This window comes from Periplaneta americana, chromosome 10 (genome assembly GCF_040183065.1).
Source record: "Periplaneta americana isolate PAMFEO1 chromosome 10, P.americana_PAMFEO1_priV1, whole genome shotgun sequence".
Lineage (NCBI taxonomy): Eukaryota > Metazoa > Arthropoda > Insecta > Blattodea > Blattidae > Periplaneta > Periplaneta americana.
The window spans coordinates 5334743-5357713 of record NC_091126.1 but is presented as its reverse complement, the minus strand read 5'-3'; the positions used below and the strand labels follow the sequence as shown (position 1 = coordinate 5357713).

The window sequence follows — 22971 nt, the reverse complement described above, 5'->3', positions numbered from 1 at the left end:
ACCCAGAACACCCTAGGGCATTTTTTTTAACATTCACTGCATAATAGCAGTTGTTGGTTCCTCTTATACATGTGTATTTGAATCATCTTTGCAAAACAGTAACAGCGAGTAGAATTGTTTTTGACTACTGGTACTCCACTCACCATATTTCGACAGTTTCTGCACTACTTGCGAAAAGTATTTGCAGATTGCTATTCATATTATACAAAAGTAATACGTGGTACAGTCATTAAGTTCTAATACTGAGCGCATAGTGGCGTTGTGGTGCACTATAGCGCATAGGTGGCGCCATGGTATGATACCTTGTCAGTTAGTCTCTCGACCCAACAAGAGACAGTTGAGTGCATGCACTGTAAGCAGAACTACGGTCTTTGTTGTGACGGTGATTTGAATGCGCGCATCGGAACTCGAGCATGTTGCAGTTTGAGCAATGGGCAAGCGTCACGTTCTGTCAGAAATTAGGCGAAACTGCTATAACCGATCATAACTGGAGACGAAACATGGTGTTTCCTTTACGATCCGCAACTGAAGCGACAATCCGCCACCTGGAAAACGCCATTATTTCCACGACAGAAAAATCCGCAACAAGACAGGTCAAAAGGCAAGGTGATGCTTTAACAGTTTTTTTTATTCAAATGGAATTGTTCACATAGAATTCATTCCACAAGGTGCAACTGTAGACAAGATCCTCTACAAAGAGATTCTTGGCCGTTTAAGCAATTCAATTCGTCGTAAGCGTCCTGAGCTTTGGCATAGGAAGAATTGGCTGTTGCTACACGACAACGCCCCTGCACATCGCTCCATCCTTGTCCAAGAGGAACTTGCAAGGCAACAGGTTGCTGTTTTGCCACACCCTCCGTACTCACCTGATCTCGCACCATGCGATTTTTTTTCTCTTTCCCCTCATGAAATCAATCCTACGAGGGCGTAATTTTTATGCGGCCGAAAAGGTCATGACTGCACAAGAGAAGCCGTACGGCATCTTCCTGCCAACATCTTTCAGCGGTGCTTCCAGCAGCTACACCAACGTTGGCAGACGTGCATTGCGGCCAAGGGCGACTATATTGAGGGAGGATGTCGATCTGTTTTAAGTGTACGCCGTATCACGCGGCATCTTCTGAGACATCCAGATTCTTGTGGGTGCCTACCCTTCAGGCGTCAGTGTCAGAACTTAATGACTGTACTACATACATCTTGATTACACAACTTTTAACACTGTATCACTTCGGAATATGTATGATTAGAACTTTCTTTTGTTAAATTTTAACGTACCTTGTTAACATGTTTCGACCTATTTTCGGTCATACTACATGGTTGGTGTCATGAAAGAAAGTTCCCATTCTTTCGTAGTTGTAATCCCTAAATGCTGATGAATGATACATTATAATTGTAAGAAAACGATGAACGTAGTATCTCGTGCAAGAACCAAGAACATGTTGAAGAATTTTCATAATAATAATAATAATAATAATAATAATAATAATTATTATTATTATTATTTATTTATTTATTTATTTATTTATTTATTTATTTATTTATTTATTTCAAATATTAATGTGCAAAACAACAGCACAAGGCCAGTAATAATGATGATGATGATGATGATAATACCAGTAGGCTGCCAGTATGCTAAAACAAAAGAAGAAAAGTTGTGTAATTTTGAGTAAAATGGAGAAGGTATCTTATCATAATATGACTATTACCTAACTTTGTGGGAATGTAGTTTATTAAAGTCCTGTGTGTCTTCCCTTTTTATTTTATTTATTGTATATTTGTTTAAGATTATTTATAATTTAGATTGCGTTTGGTTCTAAAAAATCATACGGAAATTTTTATTATGATACTAAAACCCACTAGTCATTCGTTCATTTTTTAAATAAATATATTACCAAAATTGTCCATGGTGCAAGGCACAGGGTAAACTCAATCATCCTACTTAATATAAGGAAGGTGCTGTAAATTTTGAGACTGTGTTAATAAATTAACCAAGATTTAAACATTGCTACACGAGGGTCTGAACTTTGCATGCCAGGATACATGATGACTAGGGTTATCATACGTCCTCATTTTCCTGGACATGCCCTCATTTTCAAGGGTTAAATTACGGTCCGGGAGGAGTTTTCAAAATCAACGCGAATGTCCAGAAACTGGACCTATGGATTTAATTTTTAAAAAGAGCTTGGTCTTTAAACGACATTAGCTAAGATTATCGACATACCTTGATCTTTGTTTCACTCACAAATAACACTCGACGCATTTTGAACATTTGAATTAGAACCTACAGAGCCCATTTCACTTCTGTTTCCTTATTCTTGCTGCTTTACTGATCGTTGGACACAATTCACATGAGGTTCTGTTTGTCCTGTTATCTCAGTTTGTGTATGTATTTGGTTCACATGAGCTTTCAGGCGAGGATCGCAACTTCTTACCACACTTACCGAGCATTTTGCCATTTCAAATGCAGTGATCAAAGGAGATGAATCGCGTTGTTGTGGAGTCAGTGAAGGGACTAGCTATAATGAAGTACTGTACAACTTTCGTCATTTCAGTTGCGTAGCATTTAATTCGTATTTGCTAAAATTCTCTGACATTTTAAACAAAATCGAATCAACAGAGAAATATTCACGGGTTGTTTAAATGAAGTTACCCTGTATTGAAACATGAGTGACTGAACTGTAAAGTTTATTCCTGTAGTTTTTATGTTTTTTTATATATGCATAGTCAGATTGTAATAATTTAGCAATTATGTACCAAAATATGCAGCATGTTAAATAGTTGACTTCATTTAAATTTTTTAAAATTAAACATGTTTGTCTCATTATGTGAATTTGTATCTGTAAGATCTTACTTAAGGATTTGAAGGGCCCAGTTGGTATGGTGACCTCATTTTAAGTTTCAAGATTTGATAACCCTAATGTTGGCATATTATTAGTTTTTTTTTTTTTTTTTCAATAGTAAGGTGTATTGGGTATAGCAGTAGTAAGTGATTTTACCTATAACATTCGATTGTAATATTTTCAAGTCATTTCCACTATCATTCATTACAGGTACATCACATTAGACTAAGTGGTCTTTGTCTGTGTTTGACCATTTGCACAAAATACAATTGTCAGAATTTGAAATATTTACTCCAGATGTAGGCCTATGTACCAGTACTGATATATTGTTTGTGTTTCGGACGAGGCTGCAGTTGTCATGAACATTTCTTAGTTTACTTGAAAATGTTGTATTGTATTATATTGTATTTATTTACATTCCATAGTATTTGTACTCGCTTCTCAGCTAAAATATGGAACATGTAAGAAAAAATCTTAATAGTCTAGTTGAAATATATACAATATTCTAGTACAAGACAAAGGTTTAGTATCGATAGTTAATACAAGACAGAAATATTCATGCAGCACAGCACTGTTGAATGTCATGAATTCACCTACAGAATAGAAGACGTGAAAAGTTATGTACTTCTTTAATTTCACCCTAAATAATTTTATGTTTTGTGTAAGATTATAAAATATTTCTAAACTTATACCAGATGTACACAATGGGGATTTACTCTAAATAAATGTTATGAAAAGCAGTCGTATTCAGTTTCTAGTTTAAAATTTGCTACTGCTTTTTTCGGTTTGTATCCATAATCTAAATTCTGTTTTTTATCACTTTCTGCCTTGAGCTTCTATGAGTACTGGTAATTCATTTGTGATGTTGATATCGAATTTCTTTTCTCATATATCATTTCATGGATGACAAGTAATAATCCTTTCTTTATATCTTTATAACTTACAAGCAAACATTCTCATTGGGGCAGATAAAAATGTTATTTTTTTTCTTCCACTATGTTAATATTGTCAGAACAAGTGCTTATACAAATTTTGGCCACTCGAGCGCAATTACGAGAGCCGAAAAAAAAATAAGTTTCCCTGGGGCCGTTTACAGAAACAAAACACAATTTCATGAAAATATTTATTGGAACAGTTACAGTTATTCAGCTATTTTTCAACATATTCCTCGCCGAAATTTAAACATTTGTCATACCGTGGGATCAACTATTGTATCCCTGTGTCATAGAAGTCTGACGCCTGGAATCAGAACCAGTGTATGACAGCTGTCTGCACCTCTCTTTCGATCCCATGGTATGACAAATGTCTCAATTCCAGTGGGGAATATGTTGAAAAATAGCTCAACAGTTGTTGCATTTGTTTCAATAAATTTTTCCAATGAAATTTTGTTTTCTTAATGTAAACAGCCCCAGGGAAACTTATTTTTTACGACCTTCGTAATTGCGCTCGAGTGGCCAAAATTTGTACAAGCACTTGTTTTGACATTATTAACGTGGTGGAAGAAAAAAAAAAACTTTTTTTATCTGTCCCCATGAGAACGTTTGCTTGTTAGTTTCCTTTTCAATGGTTCATATGAAATAATATGCATAGCTTTATGTGAAGGATATTATTAAAGTGTACACTGCTTTTATAACTGAAGAAGTGTATGGTTTGTTTTTTTTATAGGTATTCATTAAATTTATTTAGTGGTTTATTCTTATTAATTTCAGAACGATAAAGATGAAGAGAGGATGGAGTTGAACTTCGCATATCCAAAGAGAAATTTCACCGTTTTAGGTTATTATCAAATGTCCAATAATTCACTTTCATCAGAACTTACATTTGTATGGGATAAACAAGCAAAGGAAAAGCGAGTTGGTGCATCCTTTGATTGGAAAAGATTGAGTGTGTATCCAAACAAACATCATGCTGTCGTAAGCATCAAGCATCCTTCCTTCATAAGGGTGAGTTTGAGTTACAGGAAAGGATGACTGTTAACGAAAGGTAAATATGGCTGATAGAGATATATACCGGTATGTATAATCCAGCATCCACTCAGAAGCTTATTTTCGTCTTCCTAAGGGACGATCCTACTTTTTGGATTAGAATGGGAGTGCGTGGGTTAGTATGAAATTGGCTGTTGAGCTGTGTTACTACCCGACCACAATGTATCAGTTAGTTTTCTAGTATTATATAATAATCCTAAAGATTAGGTTAAAATATGTAAACATCTTATGCATATGTCATATTGACTTTCTGATTGAATTTCATGGTCAATAATAATCTTCCTGGCACGACCCTTTACAAAGATGTAAAACAGGAGGTTTCGTGTTCTAGATTTAAAATACATAAATAAAATCTCTCCCTCAGTAATAGGACAATTTATCGCGAAATTGTCGCACATATCAGAATTCAACTATTTTAGTCGTAGCTTACACTCACTAATTAATTACAATATCATTGAGGTAGTGAAATTCTCATTTGGATGCCGCCATCTCACGAATAAATTTCTAGAAAAGTCTCAGTCTGTCATAACTGGAAACAACAGAAAACAACAAACAACCTCATTACACACATATCTAAGTCATTTCCACCCTTTTCGTCACTAATACAACCACTTTCTCTATCTCCATCTCCACTGTCATTTCCACCCCTCTCTTCACTACTACAACCACTCTCCCTAACTCTGTCTCTGCCACCACCACCACCACCACCACCACCACCACCACCACCACCACCACCACCACCACCACCTGTGTATGTACAGTTTGAATATTGTTGGCTTTCGTAACATTTTCTTGAAAATGTTTAATGCTATGTTTTTCTGTACTCAATTTTCTTAGGATGTGACACTTGATGCCCAGTACTCAGCTGATTCAAAAGATTTGCTGGATGTAGCGGCTGATCTACAATATTCAAATGTTAAAGATCAGAAATTGTATTTGTCTGGGAAAATAACTGATAACTCACAAGGACGGACGAAGTATTACAATTTTGTTGTGTTAGGCACTCACCCTGCTACCAGGTAAGAATGTCACTGCATCTCGGAGGTACTGTATGGTACATATATACAAAAAATTATTTCTTCCAAATCTTTACATTTAAGTAGAAGATGAGACTATACATGTATATGGATAATAGAAACTATCATTAAAATCTCCTGTGCTTATGAGTCGACTTACTCTGAAAAATGATTTTGTGACATAGAAGGATTTATTTTCCTCTTTTAACCGAAGTATATCTGGATGCACTATTCATAATGTAATTGCGAATCTTCTTTGCTTATAGATTAGATTTGAAGGTACAAGGACAAATGAAGGTAGATGGGAAAATATATGAAACAAGTAATGAAGCAAGTTACAAACGATCGTACCTTCCGCTACAGACAGGCAACTTGAAAGGAAGATTGAACACAATCATAAAGGAGGTAGAATTAGAGGTAAGCCTTCTCATTAATGTCATTTAAGAAGAGGTGGTCTGTAAATAAACTATTTAAGAATGCTTTATTATGGATGAGATGAATGTAGTTATAAAATCATGAATGTATGATTGATCACAGGAAAGAATGTTCTGCTTATTTCATGCTAATGGCAGCATAGTTTCCAAAAATAAATAAAAGTGTAGTATTGAGAAATAATTTTTTTTAGGCTCACTGTTGGTGAAATTCGTGGTGAAATTCGTGGTGAAATTCGTGGTTGAGTGGTTACCATTCCTAGGTTTGCAGGTTGGAAAGATGATGGACTTTTCGATAAAAAATCTTTACCGTGGCTCTCTTTGAAAGGAAAGTAAAACTGAGCTGCTGTTTCAATAGATTTATGGCATGTAAAATAATCTTAACTCTGAATGAGAGGGCTGCTGACAAAATTATCAGTTTCCATATGCATATCCTGTGTAACGACGTGGTCTCTACAAAATAGAATAGTCTGGTCTTAAACATTCCAGTGCAAATCACTCATAATTCTTTGATAAACTTTCAACAAGTGTTATGAGCGTAAAACAATATTAATAAGTTTATGGCTTGTAAATAAAACAACCAGTTTTACATTTTGTAAAAATGTGCTAAGTCATTTACAATACTTTCCAGCGTGCTTATCTTCATATCCAACAAGAAACAATAGAACAGGGTTAGAATCATTCTAAAGGCGTGGAAGGGAAAACAGTGAGTGAAATCACAGAGATAATACGATGCAAAATTTCTGTACAGCTGCACAGTATGGCTTCGATAAAGAAGTTTCTCGCTGGCCAGTTTTTTCTTTCCATGAGTGTACATTAAAACTGTGGATGTTATTTCGAGTTGACACTGCAGCATCACATCGTTCAAGAGAAGTTAATTGGACAGGCCTAGACAAATAGTTATGAATTTTTAGTATTTAGAGTAAGATAATTTTATTTGTTGCACACGAATATACGAAAAAGATGAAAAACCGGAATCATTGCTGTAATGGCACATTTAAATGTATTTCAACGCTGAAGAACAAATACACATAAAATGCAGTTAGAACTAAAACCATAAACGAATTGAAACCTCATTTCCAGTACAAATATACGAATGGCCATTGAATCAACATTTGTGTATCTATGTAGAGATGTCAACATTTGCTTTCTTCTAAACGAAAATAAATCCAGAATTCTAATGCCATAATGAAATGAGTCTTCGAAAAGCATAAAACTTGGTCAATTTTCGCAGCATTATTTGAACCAGTACGTTTTGAGATATATGAATCTAAATTCTCTGAAAAAGAAAATGAAAAAAAAAAAACCTGTCGACTGTACAAGTTCTTTGATTCCAAGAAAATAAAAAAAGCTATACCATGTAATTTTATTAACATTACAGAAGAACTTCGTTCAGCGTCCGGGACAGTAAGTTTACTTCATTGAGTTCATAAAAAGACAACAAATTACAGTGTACAGTACCTAAAGGGAAAACATTTCAGGTTGAAAATTCTGTTTATAATCCCTATGACGTATTCTGAAGCTGATAGTTGGTTCTCTGCACAAAAAAAAATAAGGAATTTTTTCTGATTGAAGAAAGAATCTCTGCATTATTGATAGAAGTTTGTCCTGAAATTTCCTGATTTCAGTCGGAAGTTTATTGGCAAGTTTGCTCATAGTAAGAAAATTGATTTTGCTTGAAAGGAAACCCGCACTTTTCAAATAAATATTTACTAATGATACGAATGTGTAACTGAATGTCACCATGGATGGGTACTTAAAGAGTGTTGAAAATATTTTTAGGAAACAATTTAATTGTTACTACTCACTCTTTGCAGTACTCTGAAGGGAAATAATATTACAAGTTGTATTCAATTTAGAAATTGAGGTTTTACAGGAATTTTAATTTTGATATATATATTTTAAATAATACTTACAGTTTAAAATTATTTCACATATGTCTCAGATGTAATTTTTAAGATAAACTTCAATATCGCATACAGTCACACCTAATACTGTTTAGTTTTAATAATTGAATAATATACTTCTGTTGAGCAAGTCAAACCATATGATTTTGCTACGAGCCGCCATGGCATGCAACCATCACAGTTAAGACCTGACTCGATTAATTGAGAATTAAAATTAAAATAAGTAACTGAAATAATTCAAACACTTAAGAATTTAGTTATAATAAAAATTTTCAGGTGTTAAAACGAAAACAAAGTGGTAAATTACTTAGTTGACCACTTACTTTTCATTTTTACACCTGAAAGTTGTTATTATAACTAAATTCTTAAGTGATACAATATGTTAAAAGTGTGTAATCAAGATGTATAATGCATACACTTTCTTCATTTTACAGAAGAGGACACTTAGAGATCTTTCGTACCTGAAAGGAAAATTCACAGGAAAGAGTCCACTCTATGTCGTGAATGGTACAGTTATAAAAGGAAAGGATCTCAATGCAACGGTCAAATTCTTCATTAATCTTGAGGATAAGTTGATACAAGGAAACATAAATTACACACCAGGTATTTGATAACAAACTCATTTTTCTGCTTTAGTTCATAATAGGCTACAGTATTGTCTATCTTATCAGTTCTTATTATTGATTTCATTTATTTTTCAGTTTTTCAATTAAATTGCTCATTTTTGTTTCTGAATGAACTCAGTTCTATGCAATAAAAATTTCACACACATTATTATCTCATCATGCTTGAACTGTTGAACAATTCCTTATTGAAATTAAAATAGAACAAAATACACATTTGTCGTCTTTGTCATCGGTACCATTATTTCACGAATATTCAACAAAGTGGTTCTTTTCTACGAATAAATTAATGACTGTCAAATGCTTAAGATATATTGCTGATTTTATTTTATTCGCCACATTGTTAATACAAAATCTGTATTCATTTTGTTACAGTTTTCAAATTAAACTTTGTTTATTTGTGTATGAAGTGTCTGTAATTCCTAGTTCCTGTACAGTTTTATCATTTCTTTTATGGATACAGGCCGCAATTCAGTACTGTACGTGGGACCAAATTCATGAGTGCACTGAACACTTAGAAACAACTAAATTAGTTCATATATGGTATTATGAATACTGGTACCATATCTGATTTCGTCTTATTTCGTAACTGTTGCCAGTTTTGTGTTCCATTAACTTTTAAAAAACTGAGCTAGGATAACTAATTCCGTTCAATTATTTACAAACAACTAAAGTATTTTAGGACTAAATATATCGAAGATTTTCTAGTAGGTACAGAATTTATGTCCTCTCACACAGAAGAAAAATGTAGAACCGATATATAACTCCAGAAGAAAGATCCTTTATTGTTCCTGCACTTCAAATCCTTTATTGTTCCTGCACTTCAAATTTATGGTCCCTGTCATTTCCTGTTGATAAAGATGGGAGAATTACCAGTGCTATAGTAACATGTTTAAATGTTTTAAAATTGGCTATTTTACGATTCTTTATCAACTGCTATGATTATCTATCATCTGAATGAAATGAAGGTGATAATGCCACCAAATGTGTACAGGGTCCAGTGCCGAAAGTTACACAGCATTTTCTCTTAATGGGTTGAGGGAAAACCCCGAAAAAATCCTCATCCAGGTAACATGTTCCAACCAATATTTGAACCAGTGCCCACTCATTTCACAGTTAGGCATGCTAACCATTACTCCACAGCGGTGGACTTGTAAATGTTCTGAGAGGTTGTTTTCATACAAATAAAACAAATCTGAATGTACTGTATAATCACCAGGGAACGGATTTATATGGACTAAAAATATATGAAATATGTAAATATATATGTAGTTATTTTTACCAAAATATGGAATTAAATATGGATTTTTACCAAAATATGGAATTAAATATGGACTTAAAATTATAAAAAAATGACTATGTACGTTAAATATTGGTACATTTTAATCAAACTAAACAAAAAATATAATGGACGTACCTTATCTTCCAATGTAGTTTCAACAAAACACAATTTTTATTGTCTGTTACCATAACAATAGGTTACAAACATTTCTTTCAAGTGCTGAAAAGTGAATCTTCTTCTATTGTCTCTGAGGATAGATTTATACTGACTAAAAGAGCGTTCGACGTCACAAGAAGTAACTGGTACATAATTCAATTTCACAATGTCTGCTGGGGATAAGTCCAAGTTAATCTTCACTGTTGATTCACCACTCATCACAGCAACAACCTTTTGTAGTTCTTCATATCCAGGGTTTTTTGAAAGTACAGTGTCCACCTTAGCTCTTACTGCATCTGCAACTTTACCTCTACCACGATTCAGTTGTTCCACAGTACTATTTATAATTTCAAAACTTTCAGATAGTGAAAGGTGCCTATTTTGGAGACTTTTGAGCGTTTTTATGATGCATGAAAATGTATGCTGAATGTGAGCTAAGTCATTCTTCACACTTATGTCACAGGTAACTGTTTTCGCAGTATCAATTGAGACTGCATCTTCAGAGTCCAATGCAAGGAGAACATTGTTAATAGAGTCTATATGTTCGGCATAATATTCAACTGCTTCTAGCCATGTACTCCATCTAGTTAAAATTGGCTTTGGTGGCAATGGAATTTCAGGGTACATTTCTTTCAACACGTTAACTCTACTGGGAGCTTTGAGAAATACTTTTTTCACTGATGAAATCAACAAATCTACTTTAGGGAAATTGTCTCTGACCACTTCTGCCACACGATGAAATGCATGCGCCACACAAGTAAAATGAGTCAATTTAGGATATACAACAGATAATGCTTGTCCAGCTTTGACCATATAAGGGGCAGCATCGCTAATAAAGAATAACACATTATCGTACATAATACCCTTTGGCCACAGGATACCCATAGCTTCGTTGAACAGTTTAACTATAGTTTTGTTATTGCACTTTTCTAGAACATCACAATGTAAAAGAATTCGTTCAGAATATTGTTCACTTAACAAACCGATAACTACATTACCAACAAGTCTACCTTCTTTGTCGGGAGTCTCATCAATGGAAACCCAAATTGAACTATCTTTAATTTCATCTCTTATCTTCTGTATTGTCTCATCGTAGATGGATGGAGCATACGTCTTCCTAAGTGTTGACTCATCCGGGATTGTATGTTGAGTATATTTTTCAAGGAATTCCCTGAAGACCTTATTCTTTAGTTTGTAGAGAGGAATATCAGCAGAGATGAGAGAACGGCACAGGTCGATGTTAAACTCAGATCTTACATTCGATGTTGTTGGTTGTGTTAAAAACAATTGTCTCTGCTTGGAATTTAGTTGTTTGTTGGCCTGATGTTTACTAGTTGTAATGTGTTGTTGCACCAGGAACTTTTGTGTAGATGATACTGCACACTGACACAAATTACAAAATAATATTTTATTGTCAGTTGATAAACCATCTTCTTTAAATTCTGAAATGTAACTTGTTAGTTTTGATTTTAAATTGACTGAATGACGTACTTTTGGCATATTTACCGTCTTTATAGTATGATTTACAAAACTGAACCTATGTGTACTCTGACTGGCATTTAACTGTTGAGCTGCACAACTGAAGTCTGTTAAAAATTTTAAATTAAATTAATACAGTTTTGTAACTTACTTTCCCATTGTTGATAGGACTGCTAATTTTCAAATAACTCTGATGTTAAAGGGATTACTGAACATGTGTTTAAATCTCTATTGTTGAAATGTATTTTTAAAAGTTAATGGAATTTTGTTTTGTTTTATTGTTAAACCTAATATAATATGGACTGTTTTATATGAAATATGGAAAATATATGGAAATTAACGAAAATATGTACTAAACTCTAAAATATGGAAAAATATGGAAAATAAAAGTAGGATTTTTCAACCCTACACATTGTGAAACATAAAGATAATGCAAAATATAAATTATATTAGCTTTATAAGTAAATATGTATTTACATATAAATCCTTTCCCTGATAATCACAAACATTAAGAAAGCACGTACTGAGACAAAAGTATATGTTAAAACTATTGTACCAAAATCCCACAAGAAATAAAGGTAAACTAACACGATGAAAGAAAACGATAAAAGAAATATGCTTAGTAATTTTTGGAATGGTCTGTTTATATTAAATCATTAACAACAGCATTTTATAATTGACTTCAACAATAACAATATGATTGACATACTAACAGTATTACTTTCTGAGAATATCGAAACCACTGATATTTTTAAAACTGGGTATGATCAGACAAAACTAAATTTAATTTCTGGGGTACTCAAGGTGAAAATTTAAAAAATATGAAGACATTGTCTTGAAGAAAATTGGTCGCATTTCGGTGTAGTGGTAGTGGTAGCTGTAGCAGTGGCAGCAGCGGTAGCAGTTTACTGCAATAAAATAAATATTATTACCATGATAATATGATAATTTTAAAAGAAAAAGTTTTATTTCATTGCTGTTAAAATGACATGAAAATAGGTACCTTCAAGCATGCGGTAAACAAAACACAATCTAACTTCCTCCAAGATCGAGCACTTCAGTCATGAAATAGTTGGTACTCAGTGCAGCACTTCTGTATGATAGTCGACAAAGATACACAGTTTCAACTTAAAGTCTCTTTTATTAATTCCCATTATATACACAGTTTAGGCAGTAGGTATGATTCCCAAAGCTGTAAAACTCTTATATGCAATGTATTAGAAAATAATTAGTAGTTTAATTTTGTAACATGAAGACTGTTCATCATAAATTCCTTTTAGGTTTGAATTTCGTACCGGGTAATGGAACATTTTTATGCAACGACTAATAGGATTGCATTAGGCATGGAGTCGTGGAAGAAATAAAATACTTAAATTACTGTTTCTTGAAAACTTTGTTGAAATATCCAGATTATAAGAACATGAAAATCTTCATAGCAGGATGAGTCAGAAATAACAAGTGACCAGCGAGAAAATGTTCTCCCTCTACCCTATATATTTAACACAAATCCTGTGCCACCATTTACTTATCTACCGCAATCACAACAGGAACATGGCAATACCTGATAATACTACATAGGAATGTATCACGACCTACTGTCCTGAACTACTTCACGCAGAAGCAGAGAAAGTGGGGAAATTAGCTTTAATTGGATTGCGAAGCAAATGAAGAAAGTGGCTGCAGAGACAATAGGTAGTGGGGACACTTCTCCATCTGCTCTTCTAGTTAGCCCTACTATGCCTACATTGTTAGAAATAGTCGATAAATTTATACATTGATTATGGTTTCAGATGCATCAGAAAGCTTCAATATGTATGGCAAGATTCCAGATGCTCGCAATGCTATTTTTAGTATTTGGAGAGATTATGAGGAAATTCGCATATCAGATGTTTCCTTTTACCTCCGTTTGAATCATTCACGTCTCGTCACTTCAAAGCTTAAGTGGCGCCCTGAAATAAAATCTGAAATAATGGTATGCTTTTCTTTACTTTTATTGTATTATCGGTAGCTATACTACAGCGAGGTTATTTTAAGTTACATCAAAATGTTGGCATTTGTGCTAGCAGCTGCTAAAACTTAAATTTTTCTCATAAGGTAGATGAGTGCAATAGAGTTAAGCTCCATATAATACAAACTAAATTAAAGCTATGAAAATGTTAAAAAAAAAATTTCTAAAAAATAATTCCTATTTAGAATTATTTAAACATTTATCAATTCTACCTGGCATTAATATAGTTTCTTACGGAATCTAAAAGCAGAAAAAAAATTTGTGAGAGAGTTAAGAAGGAAGGCTCTTCTCCACAAGGTTTCGAGGTGTTTGTGTTACATGTAACATGCTTACTGAGCAAAGTTTGATGGGATCAGTGCCAAACTAGAAAATTGCAGTAAAATGCCTGGAATAATTCTTGTACAATAGCATTAAAATCTAGTTCAAAGCAGAAATTTAAAGATTTGTATACATGAACTTGAAATGTTCAGTGACAAGTTCTCAAAACGATTTCAAGGCTGGTTTCTGTAATGAGATTATTTGGTCCATGCTTCTGTTGTTAGGCAACTGACATTAATTTTAAATTCAATATTGGTATTAACAGCTGCAGGAAGTCCCAGCAAGCGATAGAGGGCTGATTCAAGACCAGACATCTAACCTTTGCTGGCATTTTAAATAACCTCAATAACCGGGTTTAAGCCACAGTCGAATTTGTCGCATTTTGCTATTCGACTTCTAAATATGCGATATATTTTCAATGTAAATGTGCAAAAATACGACAATCAACCAATTAGTTCTGGAAAATCTGTAGATTTAGATTAAATGTTAATGGAACAGACAATCTTCAAGAAGGTATTGAGCATAAATCTTATGCATTGTTCATTCATTCATTTTTTATTTTTTATTCAATAGATTTATTTCTACTTGCAGAGTTACGACCATAAGGCCTTCTCTTCATGAATGGATTTCAAGGAGTTGGTACAATTCATGCATGTTAAGTGAAGTGAAAGTTTCCTCTAACTGATTTAGTTATACAGTATGCTGGAACAATTCCATTGCGCACTGTAAATGTGATCGAGGATTTAGTAATCTTATAAAAATTGAAATTAGAAGTCGCCTTTCTAGCACTCTGCTAACGATAAATCCTGAAGTCCTACTCATAAAGAATTTGATTTCCCAAGTGGTCTCAATGTTAGAGATACAGTATTTTAATGGAATGTAAATTCAATAGCAATTGATTTTAAACACAGGTGCAACGATTTACTTACACACCTAGACTATGAGTTATAAGATGGTTTGGAAGTGATGACCCCAGTAATTATAGACCAATTTCTAATGTTGCTGTTTTTGCTAAACCCTGAACAGATAATTAAGAAACAACTCGTATTTTATTTAGAATCTAACAAGTTGTTATATTGCCAGCAGTATGGTTTCAGGTCTGAACATAATACCATAGGTGCAGTTAGTTGTCTTGTAAAGCAAGCATTGGATGCTTTTGAAAATAATGTTTATTTTCATGCAACTTTTTGTGACTTAAGCAAAGCTTTTGATTGTGTTGATTATAGTACTCTATTGACTAAATTAAGTTATTTGGGTGTCATAGGAAGTGAGTTGATGATTTTTGAATCCTACTTATCAGATCACAAGCAAAGTGTTTCGTTTAATGGCAAAAAATCTTATGTTATGAATTATTATTATGGAATTCCTCAGGGCTCCGTATTGGGTCCGATATTGTTTTTGCTAGCTACTAATGACCTATCCTATAATATAAATGCTGATACCGTTCTGTACGCGGATGATACTACTTTTTTAATTAACCATAGTGATATTAACTATTTGAAAAGCTTTGCTCAACATAATTTAAGAGATGCTGAAGTTTGGTTTAATGCAAATGGATTTTTGTTGAACCCAGCTAAAACTGAACATGTGATTTTTACTCTTAAGAAGACCGATCATGAACAAAGTCAGTTTAATATGTTAGGAATTATTGTTGATTCCAAGTTGACATGGGAAAGTCATATTGATCATATTTCTATAAACTTTCAAGAACTTTGTTTCTCCTTAAGAGATTAAAAACTGTTGTACTGGTACCTGAAAACTGTATTCGTGATGATTATTTTGCTTACTTTCAAAGTACTCTTACCTATGGAATACTGTTATGGGACAACAGTGTTTTTATAAATAGGGCCCTATTGCTTAAAAAAAAAGGGGGGCAATAAGAATTTTATCAAATGTAGCTTTTAATGAACATTGTAAAACATTACCGTATTTGTGAAAAACAAAATCATGACTGTAATTAATTTATATATTCTAGGGTTAATTTTGTATGTTAAAGATAATCTTCCAACTTTAACATTAAGAAATGATATTCATTCCTATGACACAAGACAAGGAAATGATTTTAATATCATAACATGTAGACTTGCTAAATCCCAAAAAAACTTTTGTCAAATGTCATTGAAGGTTGCAAATAAATTTCCATCCCATATTTTTAATTTAAGCAGAGCTGCTCTCAAATTTTACACCTCTAGTTGGTTAATTTTAAATCCGTTTTATAATCTTGACGAATTTTTTGATTGTACAATCCCTTTGTAATTTATCTGACCTTGTGTATACATTTTGTTTTTAGACATGTAATTTAAACTATTAAACTATTAATAAATTTCAAGAAGCAAATTACATATATATATATTTTTTTTTTTTTTTTTTTTTTTTTTTGGCTTCTGCAAACCTTAGTTTCTGTACAATTATTTAGAATGTTGCACAAACTTTCCGCAATTTGCACAAATGTAATTTTTTATTTGTGCATTTTTGCAACAATTATTTTTTTTCCTAGCTTAAACTCTACTCAATAGTTACATTATTTGAACCTTACAATTGTGAAGACTTGGACTTGGTAAGATATATTATAAGCAGAGAGGGTATGGGACAGGTCTCTCTGTAGTTTCTGAAATGATTAATACTGTTGATAGAATAATGAGAGTGATGATGACGTTAATCATTTTCGGACCAAAAAACCGTTGCTGGAAAGACTCCAACTTTCTGGAAACTAGTTTCTAATTTGTGAACGCTGAAAACCTGTGATGTTTCCCAAAGCTCTTTTCACTTTTCTATACAAGACAAATTCGTAGGCATTAAATTACTTTATTTATTATTCACTTTATAAGTAACTGTTATTAAATGATGTTACATTCATAAATTTATAGCTTTACATAATCGGTGTTTGACTAAATTCTGGTTTCTGCCTTTTTAAAAAGTCCTTCTTTTTCTTATATATCTTTGTTAGTCTCCTTTCCTTTAAGTCTCTCTTCTCTTCCCTTCTCCTCATGCTCTACTTTTGTAATTCTTAAGAAAACCCTTTACTTGCATTAGTTTTGTGTATTATCTTTAGGTTAAACTAACATATTTCCTTAATTGCATTTATTTACTTCCTATTTGTAAAATATCTCTTCTTTTTATTTTCAGAGTGGAATTCATGATGCCCTTGACTCGGTATGGACTGCTCTTATTAATTCTGTTGATTATTGGAGACAGTACATTAAATATGAAACGTCAGAAGCTGTAAATGACATCTGGTTGGATGCAAAGCCCATTGTACAAAATTTCCTAGACGATATAGGGTACGTTGCAACAAATTTGCAGACTGCATGCTCGTTTTTGAGTTTATTGCTCCCTGTCTCTCCATCATTCCACCTCTTTGAATCACATATCATACGCTCTCTTAGGCACATTGTTAACAAAACGCCTTTAGCATCTGTTTTTCATAGTAGAGATTCTGGTTCAAACCTTGTCAGTGCTAGTGAGGTCTGTAGTGACTGAGGGGTGAAGATGATACGATGTTGTAGTAGCTTTTATCATATCTAATCATATCTAGCAGGGGTGACGCTGCCTTAAGGGATGGGAACCTAACTCCCTGCCAGTTTGGCCTATAATGGAGTTCACTGACTTTTATGCGTGCAATACAAACGATTTCTACAAAATTTTCTCCTAATTTACAAAATGGGACATCCACTGGAGACCACCATGGACAGATGAACACTGTGAATTTTGAAAAATGGGTTACTAAAACACTCGTCCACTTCAGTAAGTGACTAATAGAGAAATTTGCTTCAGCCAAAAGTAGGAAGATAAAATTGATCTACAAGAAATGAAATGCCAAGGTAAGCTTTGGATAAGCGTGACTTATTTTTAAGGCATATTTCAGGTGTGCCCCACCTTTTTTTTTAACCCCAAGAAACGCCATCATCTACTGGTATCTACTGCCATCATTGCATAGAAAAAATTTCTCAGACTCAGTTTTTCCACATCCTTAACAATTATTTTAATGGTGCGCTGTGATAAATCTACAGTTTCTGAACTTTCAATAAATTATCGCAGCTTCATTTTTCATGTGTGCATGCACATTATTGCTGCTTCTTTTTTGTGGCTGTGGAGTATTTTTCATTGAATTTTACTGTTTACTGTCTATATTATGTGATTAATATATTTTTTAAATGTGTTAAACAAATTTTTTAACTTTTCTGTGCTGATATTAGAACTATTATGGTATTTTACCTTTATTAATTACTAGTTTCGGCTTGTTTCCACCAGCTTCAGATTTCTAGTGAAGTCTTGTATTTGTTTCTGGTTTCTTCTTGCTGGTATTTTGGTGAGCAAGAAGAAACCGAAAACAAGCATAAGACCTCACTAGAAATCTGAAAATGACAGAAAAAGGCCGAAACTAGTCATTAAGCAAAATACCATAATAGTTTCAAATTAACACAGGATAGATAAAAATTTGTTTATTTAAAAAATCATTGACGATACAAGTGTTAAAAGTGTGTAAACAAGATTAATATTTCTGTCTTAACCCAATAAGTCCCAGGTACATTTTGATGTTTTATTTGTTGAAAACACACAAGAAAGTCCAGCAGAACACATACCTATCATACATAATATTTTGAGATGCCTAGTTTGAGAGAAAATAACTGTCCTCTAAATAGGACCACAGTCTAGTATATACAGTCACGAAGCTCAATACGTAGTAAATATGCATCCATAGATAGTTGCTAACCACTAGGATCGCTACTATTATAGCAAGGATTTCCAATGGAATGTCACTCTGTGCAAGTGGATGTTGATGAATTTGCCATGCATTATATTAATAGTGTTTATTTCGTGCAAGTGAAACAAATTTACTTGTAATACACATTATATTCTCATGAAATTATTTTTTGCAGTGAGCTAAAAATTCTAGTTGATGACTTCGAAGAATTCAAAATATATTTGAATAATTCATATAATGCAAATGAGTTCTACATCCGAGACATTGTTGGCATAACAAGTTACATCATCGATGAATTATCAATCAGGTATGTGTTTGTAAGTTATGTGGTTAGCAGAATTACATTTACTGCATTTAATGTATAACTGCATATTTGTATATAATTCTCTTTTTTATGCTTACAGAGGCCATATTGAATCGTTACCTGAAATTCTGAATGAAATCTGGGAGGTTATGGGAGAATCGGGAAAGGCAATCAGAAAATCCCTTCTGTGGATTATTGAAACAGTAAGTTAGTGTTCTACTTTTCTACTTTATTTACTCTTTATTCATAAAGTGTCACTTCATTTGAACTATAAAGAATTTGCAATTCCAGCTCTGCACAGCACACATTATGAATCTAGCATTAATAGCTTTTGGAACGGACATAAACAACAATAAAGAAAAAGAATTTGAGACAGCTCCTCGTGTATTTACTTTCCATAGTGGTTATGTGGAACAGTAGCGTTAATTTTGACACTAACTCTTCTCAAAAGATAAGTAAATATTACTCCATTTTGAATCTTGCATACACTACTTTTAACACTTGAATATAATTAATTGATTAACTAGTGGACTTACTCGTGTTAATTATGTAAGATTTGTGCGGCTTACAGCTGTTTCAGTGCTTCACGCACCATCCTACTCTTACATAATTAACACGAGTAAGTCCACTAGTTAATGAATTAATTAAATATTACTATTTCAGTGTGCCAATATTACCGCCAATTTACACTAGTATCATATAAAAAAGTAAAAGTTTTCCCTGATTTAATTGACAAATATAATTATAGCATTACATACTGGTCAGTGTCAACTATCATACATATTAAGTATATTGGTTTATCAGTACCTTAAGAAAGAAATGTTTCATGAGAGTTCACAGTCCACTCTTAACCGCAAAGTCTATATAGACCAGAAGTCTGCAGATAAAAGGTTCTCTTAAGATGGTCTGCAGTAAGTGTCGAGAGGGTACTGATCTGGAAACACAGAACAACCTCATAATTTTCCGTAAGGATATCTAGTCTTGATTGGCATCACTTAGAACATTTCTGAGCTCTGCTAGTTTTGCAGGGTCGAATCTTATTTCAGATGTGTAAACAGATGACAGATAAGATGATAGGCGAGAGATGATCAGTAAATTCTGCCTGTAGGCCTCTTATTCTGGAACATATGATACCATTAGTTATTTTATCTTGCACAAAGCTACGACATGAGACCCTTCTGAAGGGGATCTTTGTACCGCCTTCAGCTGGGTTTGAACCCATGAACGTTTTGTTTTGTATTGTATTGTATTTATTTACATTCCATGGTCTTCGTACATTGCTTCACAGCTAGAATATGGAACATATCAAAAAAATTTTAATAGTACTACAAAGTTTTAATTATAGTCACAGTCTAGTCGAAATATATACAGAAGCATTTTGCAATTAATTAATTAATTCATTCATTCATTCATTCATTCATTCATTCATTCATGCCCAAGGGCAGGTCTTTCACTGCAAACTCAGTTTTCTGCAGTCTTTCCTATTTTCTGCTTTCCTCTTTGTCTCCTCTTATGATCCATATACAGTAGCATGCAAATTAATCCGAACAACGTAATTTCTTATGCAAAAACACTCAAACGGGATAAAAAAAAAGGATCTAAGACATACCTCAGTAATCTATGTGGCCTCCCTTGTTCCTAATAACAGCTCTGAGACGATTTGGCATGGATTCCACTAATTTCCCACAAATATTCTTCATTTCTTCATCGCGAAACCATACACCAATGAGGGCAGAAATCATCTTCTCCTTTGTAGAACAATTCATTTTTTGCATTCTTCTTTTGCAAATTGACCACAATTTCTCAATGGGGTTGATGTCGGGTGAGTTGCCTGGCCAGGGAGTACCTGAATATTCTTCTTGTTGAAGAATTCTGTAGTTTTTCGAGATGTATGGCATGGTGCCAGGTCTTGTTGGAACACACCTCTGCCATCCGGAAATGATTTTTGCAGCTGGGGTACGATTCTGGTTTCCAATAACTGAATATATTTGTCAGAATTCATCATTCCCTTGATAGGTATTAATGCTCCAGGCCCTTCATGTGTAAAACAACTCCAAAACATTATTTTAGGGGGGGTATTTGGGTGCTTGTTGGAGATGAGCTGCTGTTACTTTTTCGGATCCTTTCCGTACGTAAGAAACACAGTGGCCGTGGACCTCGAAATGAGACTCATCGGAAAAAGTACATTCTTCCAGTCATTCACTGTCCAATGTTGATGTAATTTTGCCCACATTGAGTTTTTTGCACATAACAGGGGTTAGCAGTTGTTTCTTAATAGGCTTACGAGCCCTTCGTCCAGCTTCCAAAAGCCTACGCCGCACTGTTGTGACGTGAATATTCGCCCCAGTGGTAGCCATTAACTCGCGGGTTAAGTCGACAGCAGTTAGTCTAGGATTTAATTTACTTTTCCTGACAATTAAACGATCATCTGCAGGTGAAATCTTCCTTTTCCGGCCACAGTTTCCTTTTTTCTGGGGTGTGATGGATCCAGTCTCCCTGTATCGTTTTATGATTGAATTAACAGTAGCCAAACCGATGTGACATTCTGCAGCAATTTGCCTCTGTGTCATAGAAGAATGCTCTGCTAATGTTATAATTTTAGACCGTTTTCGTGGAGTTGTATCCATTTGTGAAGATGACAGAATTGTACACAGGATTGCAGTATTAAGTCTTCAACACAACTGAAATGCTTATAAGTACAAAACGACAGGCAAAATGTCACATATTATAAAAAAAATAATAACGACAGACCTTCAAGAATGGAATTACACGTACTACAGATGTCAATTAAAGCGGTATGAGCAGCTGTGAGGCCAACAATGACAGAAAATGTAAAAAATATGTCATGTTCGGATTAATTTGCGCGCTATTGTATCTTAATGTAGTCTATCATCTGATATCTTCTTCTACACCTAACTCTTCTCCCGATCACCATTCCTTCCAGTGCATCCTTCAGTAGACAGTTTCTTCTCAGCAGTGACCCAAAGTTTACAATATACTAATACAACGCGAGGGATTTTGTATTGTATTGTATTTATTAACATTCCATGATATTCGTACATTGCTTCACAGCTAGAATATGGAACAAGTCAAAAAATATAATACTACTATAAAGTCTTAATTTATAGTCGCAGTCTAGTTGAAATATACACAAAAAAGGTTTACAGTATAATCCACCTTGAGTCTTGCGTACACTACTTTTAATACTTTATACACCGAAACAGCTGTAAGCCCACGTGCTTAAATATATAACACTAGTAAGTTGTCCATTTATCAATCTTCTTTACAATGTCATCTACTAGTACAACGCAAAGTTTTAGTATCAATTTCATGAAGCGTTGTTGAATGTCATGAATTCATTTACAGAATATAAGACGTGAGAAATTAGGCACTTCTTTAATTTAGCCTTAAATAATCTTACGTTTTGAGTTTCATTTTTATATCCATAGGGAGGCTATTAAAAATTTTTACTGTCATATAACACTCCTTTTTGATAGCACAATAGACTTGCTGATGGGTTATTACAACGTTGGCTGTAATAGCCAGTATGTCTGTTACTTATTGTTTAATTTCTAGTCATAGTTTCCAAAACATGCACAAAAACGTAAATCATGAACCCAAGAAGAAATGTTTTGGATATTATACCGTGTAACTTAAAGTGGCACCTGTTCAGGAAGAAAGTTAGCATTTCGCCTCTTGGTCCTTAGTGAGAGTATGTCGATACAATCCGGAAACATATCGTTGCTCCTTAGCAACAGCGGGCTGATGCAACACACAACATTTAATTATTCGAAAAATAAATTAAGTTTGAAAATCATTGTATAATTATGCATTACATTCAAGGTATTACTAATGGCTTGAGCAGTAACCTTTTACGAAATTACAGGAATTCAACGAACTCCCTGTCTTCCTTTTTAATT

The 22971-nt window shown here is 33.7% G+C and overlaps 1 protein-coding gene across 3 annotated transcripts in view; it reads left to right on the top strand.

Moving 5' to 3' along the window:
* Apoltp (Apolipoprotein lipid transfer particle) overlaps nucleotides 1–22971 on the top strand; it is a 194418-nt gene that overhangs the window by 139043 nt on the left and 32404 nt on the right. For all 3 annotated transcript variants that reach the window (XM_069836782.1, XM_069836783.1, XM_069836784.1), the window contains 8 exons: nucleotides 4547–4780; nucleotides 5660–5841; nucleotides 6105–6255; nucleotides 8611–8779; nucleotides 13507–13688; nucleotides 17169–17323; nucleotides 18923–19054; nucleotides 19152–19254. In XM_069836782.1, coding sequence (XP_069692883.1) covers nucleotides 4547–4780; nucleotides 5660–5841; nucleotides 6105–6255; nucleotides 8611–8779; nucleotides 13507–13688; nucleotides 17169–17323; nucleotides 18923–19054; nucleotides 19152–19254 — 1308 coding nt within the window. The remainder of the gene's footprint in view (nucleotides 1–4546; nucleotides 4781–5659; nucleotides 5842–6104; nucleotides 6256–8610; nucleotides 8780–13506; nucleotides 13689–17168; nucleotides 17324–18922; nucleotides 19055–19151; nucleotides 19255–22971) is intronic.